The sequence below is a fragment of the Chiloscyllium plagiosum genome, unplaced genomic scaffold, assembly GCF_037043375.1.
Source record: "Chiloscyllium plagiosum isolate Xiang-an unplaced genomic scaffold, Cpla_swu_hap1 HiC_scaffold_3, whole genome shotgun sequence".
Lineage (NCBI taxonomy): Eukaryota > Metazoa > Chordata > Chondrichthyes > Orectolobiformes > Hemiscylliidae > Chiloscyllium > Chiloscyllium plagiosum.
In genome coordinates this window covers 109,142,135-109,156,841 of record NW_028270141.1, presented here as the reverse complement: position 1 = coordinate 109,156,841, position 14,707 = coordinate 109,142,135, and the positions used below count along the sequence as shown (strand labels likewise).

At 41.1% G+C, this 14,707-nt stretch overlaps 1 protein-coding gene across 1 annotated transcript in view; it reads left to right on the top strand.

The window, feature by feature from the left end:
* sh3bgrl2 (SH3 domain binding glutamate-rich protein like 2) overlaps nt 1-14,707 on the top strand; it is a 95,098-nt gene that overhangs the window by 67,988 nt on the left and 12,403 nt on the right. The window contains exon 3 of the mRNA XM_043686963.2: nt 641-721. Within this exon, the coding sequence (XP_043542898.1) occupies nt 641-721 (81 nt within the window). The remainder of the gene's footprint in view (nt 1-640; nt 722-14,707) is intronic.

Sequence of the window (14,707 nt, the reverse complement as noted above, 5' to 3'; positions counted from 1 at the left end):
AAGGACAATGAACACAATCCACTCATCTCAACCGAAATAAGAGATTGTCTCATGTATAAGAGATCCTGCAGTGTAAGCATTTCAGCTCAGAGGGTAGCAACAGAAGCTCTGAAATTGTCAATCATTGACTAGAGTGTATTAATGGAAGAGTAGATGAGGCTTTGTATAATGCAGAGATATTTCAGGCAGGATGAAAAAAACAATACAGATTGGGGAAAAGGCAGAAATATTTGCAGAAGAGCCAAAGGACAAGCTATGCTCAAGGTCCATTAGAGACTCAGAAGTATATTAATGATGTTGAAATCCAACAATGCAATTGTATGGCCTGAACAGGGCTACTCTCCAGTTGATTTGTGCAAAAGCCTTTTAGTAATTAGTTGCACAATGTTTGCTTTTATCATTTTGATTTATGTCCTCTATGCATTTTATCTATTTGAGGCACAATTTATATTTTAATTTTTCTTTAAATAAAAAAACTTTGCAAGTTCTTTTTCATAATGGTAATGCATCTTCAGCAAGCATGTTTTTTAATCATACAAATTGTACACGCACACATCTCTGCCTTCTCCTCCTCCTCCTGTTCCCCACCTTCTTGAAGTTACCACACCATCGTACTAACGCTTTTGTTTTTTGATTCTAGGATTATGATGCTTTCTTTGAATCAAAGGAGAACAATACAGTCTCCACATTTTTTGGTTTAAAACCAAAATCAACATCACGGGTAAATATATTCCTTTTGCTTCATTGCATTTACATTCACATCCATGCAAATGGTGATTTGCAGCAGGATTATGAAAATTGGTGCACTGCTATGATAACTTATCTGCATATAAACTTAATAGACAAAGACCACAGGCCGGAGCATCATTACTGGTCAATTAATTGGCATTTGAAAAATCATGCACTAGTAAGACCAAGATTCAGGTTTGTTAAGGGCATTTTGTGCTTGACTAATTATATTGAGATGTTTGGTAAAGTGACAAAGATAGTTGGTGAGGGTAGTGCAGTTGTTGCTATGTATATGAACTTTTGAAAGGTATTTGACAAAAATACAACATAGTAATAGGCTAGGTTAACTAAATTAAAGCCCAAAGGATTAAAGAAACAGCATTAATGCAGATACAAAATTGAGTAAAGGAGAGAATGCATCAAATAATACTAAAACACACAGAAGCAGATAATCCTCCACTCCACCTTCCTACCTTTTCCCCATAATCTTTGTTGCTCTCACTGATTAAAAATCTGTTTTTCTCAATCTTGAATATACTAAATGACCCAGCCTCAACAGTCTTCTGTGATAAATAATTACTTTCTGAGGAAAAAAAATCCTCCTCATCTCTGTATTAAATGGTAGACTTCTTACTCTGAGAGTGTTCCCTCTAGTCCTACACTCTCTCAGGGGAAATAAACTTTCTGCATATACTCTATCAAACCCCATACTAAGAATCTTACATGTTTCAATAAGGTCTCCTCCTTTCCTTCTAGACTCCAGTGGGTACAGCCTTAGCCTACTCAACCTCATCTCATAAGAAAAAACCTCCAGATCAATCTAGCTAACCTTCTCTGGACTGATGCAATACCACTATATCTTACCTTCGATAAGGGGTTCCAACGTATTCCTCTATGGTCTGAGCAGTGCTTTGTACAGTTTTAGCAAGACATCTGTATTTTATATAGTAATTCACTTTGGAATCAATACTAAGAGTTCATTTGCATTCCCTATCACCTGCTGAACTTGCATGTTCACTTTTTGTGATTCACGGACGAGGATTCCCACACCTCTGTATGCTGCACCTTTAGTAGTCTTTTCCCATTAAATAATACTCAGCTCCTCAATTCTTCCTGCCAAAGTGCATAACCTCACATTTTCCCACATTATATTCCATCTGCCAAGTTTTCACCCACTTACTTAACCTGACTGTATTCCTCTGTAGATGTCTTACCTTCCCTCCTATTTTTATATTATTGCAAACTAGCCCATAGTGCATTCACTTCCAGCATCCAAGTTATGAATATATATCGTAAATAATGTTGATCCCAGAACTGATCCCTGTGGCACACTTTAGTTACAGGTTGTCATCCTGAAATTGTCCCGTTTATCCCAACTTATTGTCTTTTATTGGCTAGCCAAGTTTCTATCCAGGCTAATGTACCAACCACAATACCATGGGTTCTTATCTTATTAAGTAGCTTTATGTGTGGTCATTCATTGAATACCTTTTGGAAATCCAAATATATTACACCCACTGGTTCCGCTTTATCTATTCTGTTTGTCACTTCCTCAAAAATCAGTAATAAATTTACCTGTCATGAAATATCATGACTCTGCCTGACTGCACTATTTTTTTCTAAATCCTCTGCTATTAATAGTGAATAATTATTTTCAGATGGAATTATGTACTGTTGTTTTTCATGGAATTACTAATTAAGATCACTGGTCTTTTTGATATATATTAACTACCTGGACTTGAATAGGTTGTCTGAGGAATCCTCACCTCACAGCACCATGAGGCTGTCTGCACTATGGATCAGCATGGTGTCTGTTTGCTGCTGCCTTCCTGTTTTCAGGCAGGAATCTACCAGTTCTGCATGGCACGTCTCATTCTTTTGAACTTCTAAGCGGATCTCTCAGCAAGTTGAGTTGATATAATCAAAGTGGGTGATTATCCTAAAGATGCTCCTCAGGATAAACCCTTCCATGCACTTGTATGTTTTACACCAGCGTATACAGGGCAACATGTCAAAGTTGTTTCCAAGGCCAGCACAGAACTCAGCACTGAAAGAAAAATGTCATGCTATTACTTGATACGGATCACTGAAGGTTCTTAAACAATGAAGAGAAATGTATCCAAGGATAATAGTAGTTACTGCCATACTGTAGGGATTCCATGATTTAAACTGTGAATAGTGAATAGAGTCATAGAATTACAGACTTTAAAGCAAGCCAATCAATTTTCTATGTTTTTATGCGCGTGTTGACCTTGAATTATTTATTTACGTATGGTGGTCAGCATTTCAGCATTCCCTCACCCTCTGTATTATGGAGGTCAGCTCAGAGGTGGGTGGGATGGTGGTGGGCTGCATACCCATCTTATTTTATGTGAGTCCCTGTCAAAACACCCCAGTTGAGTACATATAATACACCATCCCAAGAAGCCCCTGTAGAGAGAGGAGATAGGTTGGCAACCTGGTTCAGACCATTGGCTTTTGTCAGAACTGGGCATTGCTCAGAGGTGCCCAGCTGTGTTTACAGGTCTTAAGAAGGGTCACAGGATTCAAAATGTTAACTCTGCTTTTTCTCTGCAAATGCTATCAGAACAGCTTTGTTTCTCCAGCAATTTGTTTTTGGTTGAGATCTTCAGTATCTGCATGTCTTTGTTTCATTTTATTGTTCACAGTGTAGCATATTACTTCCCCCCATTCCCTAGCACTATCAGAATTGCAGAATGGAGAATTTAAAGTGGGCACAAGTGCATTTAGTGGCTAGAATTTTTTATCAATAGTAATGAAAAGTAGAAATGTATAACTGATGGCTTATTTAATATTAACTGATTTATGCTTATTACCCAAAGTCAAAATGAGCTCCAGTATTTGTGTTGAGGCAGTTATGTTACTCCACTGGACAGTCATGAGATTGTAGCAGTAACTCATTGCTGGTGCATTGCAATCATGTCACTGGAGAGGCTGAAAAACCAGTAATGGAACTTTAGTTAGAGCTTTGTTGATTCAAGCCTTCTTCAATGTTCTAATTAATATTAGGCTTGAAAGAAATGATGTCAATTAGCATAATTTGCATACTCTTAAGTCTTGTCCTCTGTTGCTCAGGCAATGACAATAAAGTTGGTGATAAAGAGCCTGGGGTTTAAGATAATTTTTCATGAAAACTTTACGAAACATACTCATGTGACAATAGAGGCCATCTGAGTCAACAATGCTCACAGTTTTTATTCTTGGCCAGTAGGGTTACAGAAACAACCAGTTTTCTGCATGTAGGCGTGGTCAAGTAGTTTATAGTTTACAGACTCAGAAGAAATTCGTAATACAGAGGATATCATTCAGAACATAATTTAGTAAGAACAATGATAAACCATTTGATCTGTAGGCCTTCTCTGCCATCCAATAAGTTCATGGCTCGTATACATCAACTCCATTTCCCACACCATTCTCATATCCCAGAACTTCCTTCGTTTCCCAAAATCTATTGGTTTGTATCTTGATTATAGTCATCAGGTGAGCATTCACAACTTTCCAAAGAATAGGAATCTTCTGAGCAAAGAGGTGTTTTCACTTCTGAGTCCAAAATAGTTGACCTCTTATGCTGAAGCTACTACCCCTAGTTCTAGACTCAACATCCAGGAGAAACTTTTCCCAGCATCTTGGCCATCAAGTCCATTAGTGAGATCACTTCTCATTCCTCTGAACTCTAGGAAATATAAACCTTGACCATCTCTCATCATATAGAACAAGCACTTCCTCCACCCACTGCCATCTCAGGAAATGATCTTCTGAATCTTTGTTGCATTCATTCAAAAGCAAGTATATTTTTCAGTCGGTAAAGAGACCAAAACTGTACACTGTCCTCACGGCACATTGCTCTAAGACATATTTTCTTTTTTAATCCAATCCTTCTGTAATAAAAACTAGCATGCCATTTCCTTCTGAATTGTTTGCTGTGTCTGCATATTTATTTTATGATGCTTTTATAACAACACTCAGGTCCCTCTGAATCCTACCATTTCCTGATTTGTTACCACTTTAAAAAAATTGGCTTGTCCGTTTTATTTGACAATCATATTCTCACTGGCTTTTAGAAAGAGAAGTCCCACATCAACACTCTTTGTCCCTAGTCCCATTTGTTCCATGTCTTCAGGTAGGTGTCCAACTTCCTTTCAAAATTATTTATGAATCAGCTTCCAATCACCTCTTCAAGCAGAACACTTAAGATCCCAACAATAGTTTTTCCTTATGTTCTGAAGGTATAGAAGTACTGTACCTTTAAGAGAGTTGAAAAGCTGGAAAGGACTGCCTGACACAGCACAAAGTGTTCTGAACAAGGTAACACAAATTGTGCAGCTGAGTTGCAATGGAACAAAAACAAATTCAAATTCAGCCAATTAGTTTAAATTATGCCCCAAGATACCAGAATCCAATCAAATTTGAATTTAGTATTTTGATAATATTAAAATCAATTAAAAGATCCAATGTTTTGGGGTATAAAACTGGACATTTTGAACAGTTAGGAGAGAACTGGCAAAAGATGAACAAATATAGGCTGCTAGCTCAAGAGCTTTCTGAAAGGTACCTGTGTATGGAAGGAGTTTGAACAGCAGAACATTGAAATTGACCTGGGGAGAATCTATAGAGGAATATCTACAAAGGAGAGTCGACAAAGCTGACTGGTTTTGAAACGGGATTTTTTTTTTTCTGTAAATCTTAATCAGTTTGTTTTTAATCAGACTAGTATGTAGAGTGGGAGGTAAAAGATAGGTTTAAAAGAAAGCAGTTGTAAATAGTTGTTGGTTTTTAATATTCTCTGTTGGACTTAAAGAATAAAGTTGTTAATTTTTACTTTAAATAGTGACCTCTGGGATAGTTCTTTGCCTCTCGAACTTTAACACATTACAGCACGGGGTGAATCTTTTCTGCCTTGCTGGTTTAAATTAGCAGAGGGAGTTAACCCGTGTTTTAACACTTATCTCCTGCCATAACTTTTGTGAATAATTTTGAACTGCTGATTTGGTTATTGATCCATTCACAATTGACAAAAATAGATATTTTATTGTCCACTCTATCAAAACACGGCACCTTCTTGAAAACATCTATTAAGTCACTTTTAAACCCCTGTGTTTCAAAGAGAACAGACGTATTTCTTTTCAACCTCCCCTTAAAGCTGAAATTCCTCAGCACTGGTAACTTGCTGGTACACCTCTTCTGCTCTCTTTGTATTTTCCTGATATGAAATATGCCATAATTGTACACAATACTCCAACTGAGGCCTAAACAATTTATAAACATCTAAAACAGTCTCCCTCCTGTTATGTTCTCCTCCTCAGTTTATAAACTCAAGTAACCCAAATGCGTTTTTTAAACCACTTCATCAGCCTTCTCTGCCACTTTTAAGGATTTCTGTATGAGGACATCAGTCTTTCTGCTCATCTACATCTTTTCCAAAAATGTGGCTTTTATATTGCAGTGCCTTTTCATGTACTTCCTTAAGCATATCTCCTTACATTTCTCCACACTGAACTCACGCGATCAAGATTCTGACCATTTCGCCACCGTGACCATCAATGTGAAGCCTATATTAATCCTTACCATGATCTACCACTTTATTAAACTTTATTCTATCCACAAACTGAATCATTCTGCTCCCTAAATCCTTCCTTGAATCACTAGAATCCCTACAGTGTGGCCCATCAAGTCCATACTGACCCTCCTAACAGCATTCCACCTAGACCCTATCCCTGTAACCATTTCCATGACTAATCCACCTAGGCTGCACATCCCTGGACACTATGGACAATTTAGCATGGTCATTCCACCTAACCTGCACATCTGTGGGAAGAAACTGGAGCACCTGGAGAAAACCCACACAGACACGGGGAGGATGTGCAAACCCCACATAGACACGGGGAGGATGTGCAAACCCCACACAGACACGGGGAGGATGTGCAAACCCCACACAGACACGGGGAGGATGTGCAAACCCCACACAGACACGGGGAGGATGTGCAAACCCCACACAGACACGGGGAGGATGTGCAAACCCCATACAGACATGGGGAGAATGTGCAAACCCCACACAGACACGGGGAGGATGTGCAAACCCCACACAGACACGGGGAGGATGTGCAAACCCCACACAGACACGGGGAGGATGTGCAAACCCCACACAGATACGGGGAGAATGTGCAAACCCCACACAGACAGTCACCTGAGGCTGGAATTGAACCCAGGTCCCTATGGCTATGAGGCAGCAGTGCTAACTACCGAGCCACTGTGCTGACCGGCTTGTTTATTAAAAGAAAGTAAAGATTAATGGACTTAAAAATAACTGGAAATACCATTGCAATGCATCTCCCAGTCTGAAAATATCGAACCACTTTGCTTCCTGTGTCTGAGCCAATTTTATATCCCTATTAGCACTTTCCCTTTACTTCCATGGCCCTTTATCTTAACAAGCTCCTATGTGGCCCTTGGTCAAAAGCCTATAAATAAATCACCTACTGCACTTCCTTCATCAACACTTTTTGTTATCTCATCAAAGAGTTCATTCAAATGACCTAGGCTCGAGTTACCTTTAAAACGTACATGCTAGCTTGCCTTTGTGAACCAATGTCTGTCCAAATGAATGTCTACTTTGTTCCTAATAATTGTTTCCGATAATGTGTTCACCACTAAAGTTGGAAAGACTTGAGTATAGCTTCCTAGTTTATCCCTGTCCCCTTTGTTGAATAGTGACATAAGATTAGCAATGCTCCAGTTCTCCGGCGTCACTGCTGTATCTTATGAGAGTTGAAAGATTGTGACTAAAGCCTCTGCTGTTTGTGCCTTAGCTTCTTCAGAAAACTAAGAAACATTCCGCCTGGACCAGCAGACTTACTTAGTGTGCAACATGTACAATGACTCAATGTCACTGCTGAGTGACAACAGTTTCATTGGTGGGCTACGCAATTTCACACAAAACCACCAGTTTTTCCAGAAGTTAAAAAAAATTGATTGAAATCCTGACATCAATTGAACTCTTGGGTACAATGCTATACCTTTAAATGTTTAAAACCTGATGTGGACTAACACGACAGAAATCTCCAGATCAATGAATCCTAGGAGATGTTCATGATGCCTTCATTTTAGTGTAATTGTCTGTGCCTTCAATAATTGAAGGGTTATGAGTGTGTGAGCATAGCTTATGGAAGTGTCAAAGTTAACCTTCACATGACATTGTTGTGCCAATAATCGGACATAGAACTTAAGATGTCCCTAAGAATCAAGATATGGGAAGACTTGGACTCCTACAAGAAAACACTGAGGATTGGAACTCTTAACTCCTCTTAACTCACCACTCTCACCCCCTCCCCAACACCACATAGTCCTGATCCCAGCCACCCACTAATTCCTGAACCCAGCATCCGGCCTTTTTGCTATGAGACCCCACCCTCTCCCAGACCCTACCCATTGGACCTAACACCACCTGAATCCTCCTGGAGCTGACCTCCACCTAACCCGACAGCCCATATCGGTCCTGCCAGATACACCAGACACCCAGATCCACTCCATGGCCATTTCCACCCGACTCCACTGAATCTAACCCATTTCCCAACTTGCTATTTTCCCCTCTCCCACCCAACATTATCCCCTCAGCTACTCAACATCCCCCAGCCCCAGGCACGGCCCCACCTGAGCTGGTGCCCTTCTGCCTCCCACCACCATTCCAACCAATTGACCTGCCCTAGGGACGTACTTAATACATATCCTTCCCTCACCAACCTGCCAATTTAACCCTGGACCCACCAGGCACAGCACCTCCTTAATCCACCTGAAACCCTACTCTTCTAATCCTTTTGTTACATTCACCCCCTCAAGCATCTCATCCCCATCATGTATCCAACTTCCCTCACCCTCTCACCACCGTCCACCTTAACCAAAAGGAAAAACCAGTAAAACTGGCAAATGTCACATATAGACTGGCACAACTTATATACCTCAAAATGGTGCTCCAGTATGATATTTTCCAAATATTGCTGGTTTTCTGCTGGGACCTATCTCACCCACCAGGCATCCATTACCCTTCACCAACTTGGTACCCCTTATCCCACTCACATGCCACACTAATTCCTCACCCACTTGCTACCCTAGCCCTTCGCCCAGCCGACAGCCTATTTCCGCACATAATTCCATTTTCTCGGAAACCGTCAAAGTGGCTGCAGGACAGTGAAGTTACAGAATTCAGCACACTTACTGCAAGACGCTGTGCCATTTCCACACTGATTCTCTACACTACAGGCTGCCAGTCATTCTGGATTGGTCTCCATTGTTTCATATCAGGAGACTCCAGTCCCGAAATTTCAAAGGCAGAATTGATTGAAATGTAAGTTTGCATTTCTTTCTATCCAGTCTGGATCAGAAATCAGGTTTCCAACTCGAGCAGAAAATCTGGGCTCAGTTTTGTTTGCACAAACTGCGGTCTCTCCCAGTACAGTCCATTGTTTTCAGAATAATTCTTGTCTGCTATATACGCTGTAAGTCTGAGATCAGAATGGCAAAGTAAAAGAATGGAATTAGTAGTAAACACTGAAAAATGCAACCAGCAATAGAGTGATAAAGATTGATGTGCTCAGTGCTATTTCAAGGAGTATGGTAATAAGCTGATTTTTAACATAGAAGAGGCGAACCCCCATTAAGTAACCACGGCCAAATTGCCCTATTCGACATATCCCTACTCAAGTGTGGAACCAGTGGCAATACACCAAATATTCCACACAATTCTGAGAACAAGATAAATATTTGACTTCATCACTAAGAGATGGAAATGGAATACAGATAACAAAGCAACATGTAATTTCATTTCTCATGTAGCTTTTTGCAGAGAAAGGATAATACAAAATGTTGATGAGATTTCACCACATTTATCTTGAATATATTGGAGAAGGGATTTGATTCCTTGGTCTGCAGTTTGTTTTCGCTTTAAAAAGTAAATCAGCAAATAAGTTCTTAGATAAATTTAGCCATAGTGATAAAATGTTCAGTGAGGACCAGGGGCCTGCTGGTAATGTAAATTTAAAATGATATAAACTTACCTTGTGAATAGGCAGAGTGCGTGCTGAGCAGGAGCAGACATGGGACTGCAGAGTAAGTGAAGTAATATATTGGGTGATTGCGTTACCCGAAACACTACAGGTCTCCCACCCAACCTCCTCCTCCTCCTCTAACCAAAACAAAAGGTTCTGGATTGGTAAGGTTTTTTTTAATATACTATATTTTTTCTACAGTCTCTTTGAGAATTTAGAATAGTGGGGATGGTGGTTAGGGCAGTTGGATGTAAGGAGGTGAGGGCCACCACAAGTGTCCCTGCTAACTTTCTCTGTGGGGAGTGCACCCAACTCCAGCTCCTTGAAAACTGCGTTAGGGAGTTGGAGGTGGATTAACTTCGGATCATTCGGGAGGTGAAGGAGGTTATTGAGAGGAGTTACAGGGAGGTAGTCACACCTCAGGTGCGAGAAAGAGACAGATGGATTACAGTCAGGGGACGGAAGGGGGAACCGGCAGGCAGTGAGGGATCCCCTGTGGCCTTCCCCTCAATAACAAGTTTATCGTTTTGGATACTGTTGGGGGGGTGACTTACCAGGGGTAAGCCATGAGGTACAGGTCTCTGGCACAGAGTCTGTCCCTGTTGCTCAGAAGGGAAGGAGGGAGATGAGCAGAGCATTAGTCATTGGGGTCTCCATAGTTAGGGGCCAGATAGGAGGTTCTGTGTGAACGAGAGAGATTCACAGTTGATGTGTTGCCTCCCAGGTGCCAGGATTTGTGATGTCTCGGATCGCGTTTTTGAGATCGTTGAGGGGGATGGGGAGCAGCCCCAAGTTGTGGTCTACATAGGTACTAACGACATAGGTAGGAAAAGGGATGGGGAATTAAGGCAGAAATTCAGGGAGTTAAGGTGGAAGCTTCATGCTCAAACAAACACAGTTGTTATCACTGGTCTGTTGCCCGTGCCACATGCTAGTGAGGTGAGGAATAAGGAGAGAGAGGAGTTGAACATGTGGCTGCAGGGATGGTGCAGGAGGGAGAGTTTTGGATTTGTGGATAATTTGGGCTCAATCTGGGGTAGGTGGGACGTCTACAAACAGGATGGTCTATACCTGAACCAGAGGGGTACCAATATCCTGGGGGCAAAATTTGCTAATGCTCATCTGGAGAGTTTAAACTAATTCAGCAGGGGATAGGGACTTAAATTGTAGTTCCAGTGTCCAGGAGGTTGAGAGTAGTAAAGCCAGAAATATGGTTTCAAGGTTGCAAGAGTTCACCGACAAGCAAGAAGTTGGTTTGAAGTGTGTCTACCTCCGTGCCAAGAGCATCCAGAATTAGGTGGGTGAACTTGCAGCATAGGTTGGTACTTGGACTTCAATGTGTTGCCGTTTGGAGACATGGATAGAGCAGGGACAGGAATAGTTTTTGTAGGTTCCGGGATTTAGATGTTTCAGTAAAAACAGAGAAGGTGGTAAAGAGGGGGAGATGTGACATTGTTAGTCAAGGACAGTATTGCAGTAGGAGAAAGGAAGTTTGAGGACTTGTCTACTGAGGTAGTATGGGTTGAAGTTAAAAACAGGAAAGGAGAAGTCACCCTGTTGGGAGTTTTCTATAGGCCTCCAAATACTTCCAGAGACCTCCAAATAGTTCCAGAGATGTAGAGGAAAGGATAGCAAAGATAATTGTGGATAGGAGTGACAGTAACAGGGTAGTTGTTGTGGGGGACTTTAACTTTCCAAACATTGATTAGAAATACTATAGCTCGAGTACTTTAAATGGGTCTGTTTTTGTCCAATATGTGCAGAAGGGTTTCCTGACACAGTATGTAGACAGGTTAACAAGGGGGGAGGCCACATTGGACTTGATACTGGGTAATGAACCCAGCCAGGTGTTAGATTTGGAAGTAGGTGAGTACTTTGATGATGGTGACCACAATTTGGTTAGGTTTACTTTAGTGATGGAAAGGGATAGGTATATAATCCATGGCAAGAGTTATTGCTGGTGGAAAGACAATTATGATGCGATTAGGCAAGATTTAGGATGCATAGGGTGGAGTAAGAAACTGCAGGGGATGGACACACTTGAAATGTGGAGCTTATTCAAGGATCAGCTACTGTGGGTCCTTAATAAGTATGTACCTGTCAGGCAGGGCGGAAGTGGTCGAGCAAGAGAGTCGTGGTTTACTAAAGAAGTTGAAGCTCTTGTCAAGAGGAAGAAGAAGGCTTATGTTAGGATGAGACGTGAAAGCCCAGTTAGGATGCTTGAGAGTTACAAGTTAGCCAGGAAAGACCTACAGAGACAGCTAAGAAGACCCAGGAGGGGACATGAAAAGTCGTTGGCAGGTAGGATCAAGGAAAACCCTAAAGCTTTTTCTGGGTATGTCCGGAATAAAAGAATGACTAGAGAAAGATTAGGGCCAATCAAGGATAGTTGTGGGAAGTTGTGCATGGAGTCCGAGGAGATAGGGGAAGCCTAAATGAATATTTTTCGTCAGTATTCACACTGTAAAAATGACAATGTTATCAAGGAGAATACTGAGATTCAGGCTATTAGACTAGACAGGATTAAGGTTCACAAGGAGGAGGTGTTAGCAATTCTGGAAAATGTGAAAATGCGTAAGTCCTCTGGGCTGGATGGGGTTTATCCTAGGATTCTCTGGGAAGCTAGGGAGGAGAATGCAGAGCATTTGGCTTTGATCTTTATGTCATCATTGTATACAGGAAATATGCCAGAAGACTGGGGGATAATAAATGTTGTCCCCTTGTTAAAGAAGGGGAGTAGAGACATACAAGGTAATTATCGACCAGTGAGCCTTACTTCGGTTGTGGGTAAAGTGTTGGAAAAGGTTATAAGAGATAGTATTTATAATCATCGAGAGAGGAATAAGTTGATTAGTGATAGTCAACACAGTTTTGTGAAGGGTAGGTCGTGCCTCACAAACCTTATTGAGTTCTTTGAGAAGGTGACCAAACAGGTGGATGAGGGTAAAGCAGTTGATGTGGTGTATATGGATTTCAGTAAGGTATTCGATAAGTTTCCCCACAGTAGGCTATTGTACAAAATATGGAGGCAAGGGATTGAGGGTGATTTAGTAATTTGAATCAGAAATTGGCTAGCTGAAAGAAGACAGAATGTGATGGTTGATGGGAAATGTTCATCCTGGAGTTCAGTTACTAATGGTGAAACACAATGATCAGTTTTGGGGCCACTTCTGTTTGTCATTTTTATAAATGAACTAGATGATGGTGTAGAAGGATGTGTTAATAAGTTTGTGGATGACACTAAGGTCTGTGGAGTTGTGGATAGTGACGAAGATTGTTGCAGGTTCAAAGGGACATAGTTAAGTGCAGAGCTAGGCTGAGAGATGGCAAATGGAGTTTAATGCAGAAAAGTGTGAGGTGATTCACTTTGGAAGGAGCGACAGGAATACAGAGTACTGGGCTAATGGTAAGATTCTTGGTAGTGAAGATGAGCAGAGAGATCTTGGTGTCCATGTACATAAATCCCTGAAAGTTGCCAACCATTTTGGATAGGGTTGTTAAGAAAGTGTATGGTGTGTTAGTTTTATTGGTAGGGGGATTGAGTTTCACAGTTGAAACTTTATTGCTGGAACAGCACAGCAGGTCAGGCAGCATCCAGGGAACAGGAGATTCGACGTTTCGGGCACAGGCCCTTCTCCATTCCTGAAGAAGGGCCTGTGCCCGAAACGTCGAATCTCCTGTTCCAGCAATAAAGTTTCAACTTTGATCTCCAGCATCTGCAGACCTCACTTTCTCCTCGATTGAGTTTCACAGCCATGAGGTCATGCTGCAGCTGTACAAACTCTGGTGCAGCTGCACTTGGTGTATTGTGTACAGTTCTGGTCACCACATTATAGGAAGGACGTGGAAGCTTTGGAAACGGTTCAGAGGAGATTTACCAGGATGTTGCCTGGTATGGAGGGATGATCCTATGAGGAAAGGCTGAGGGACTTGAAGCTGTTTTCATTATAGAGAAAAAGGTTGAGAGGTGACTTAATTGAGACATATAAGATAATCAGAAGGTTAGATAGGGAGGACAGTGAGGCGTTTTTCCTCGGATGATGATGGCTAGCACAAGGGGACATAGTTTTTAATTGTGGAGTGACGGAGAGTAGTAGGGGCGTGGAATGCCCTGCCTGCAACAGTAGTAGACTTGCCAACTTTAAGGGCATTTAAATGGTCATTGGATAAACATATGGATGAAAATGAAATAGTGTAGAATAGATGGGCTTCTTATTGGTTCCACAGGTCAGTGCAACATCGAGGGCCAAAGGGCCTGTACTGCGCTGTTCTATGTTCTATATATTCGAATGTAGCTTGGAAATGGATTTTGTAGCTTTGTTATTCAAATACCCTTCCATTAAATGAGCATTATTGATACAAGTAAATGGATTAAGAGTGTTCCAGAAATAGATCAGGAGAAGCTGATGCCTAACTAAATGATCCAATGACTAAGAGGGGAATAGTGCTTCACTGCACAGATACATTAGTCAGTCCTCACTCTCCCAATGGATTCAGAAAAATAAATGTTAAAATGTCTTTATTCTTGTGTGCTTAAAGTTTGATTTCTGCAATGATAGATGTGTGCACCAAATAAAGTCAGTCCTTCCATTTGCTTTCATTGGTTCTGCCTGTGTTTTGTTTTCCAGGAAACAAAGATACATTTCTTGGAAAAAGACAAACCACTGCAGAGGCTGGAAATCTGCAAACAAAACAAAAATCCTGCAAATATTCAGCAGGTCAGGCAGTATCTGTGCAGCAGAGTTCATGATTCCTGTGGAACACCTTTCATCAAAACTCCTTCCGAGTCCCAGGGTTATAATGAAAGCTCACCGATCTAAATATTAACTCTGTCAGTCTTCATAGATGTTGCCCGACCTGCTGAATATTTCCAGCATTTACTGTCATTGTACTATGATTGTGGTGTGCTCACGTGGAAT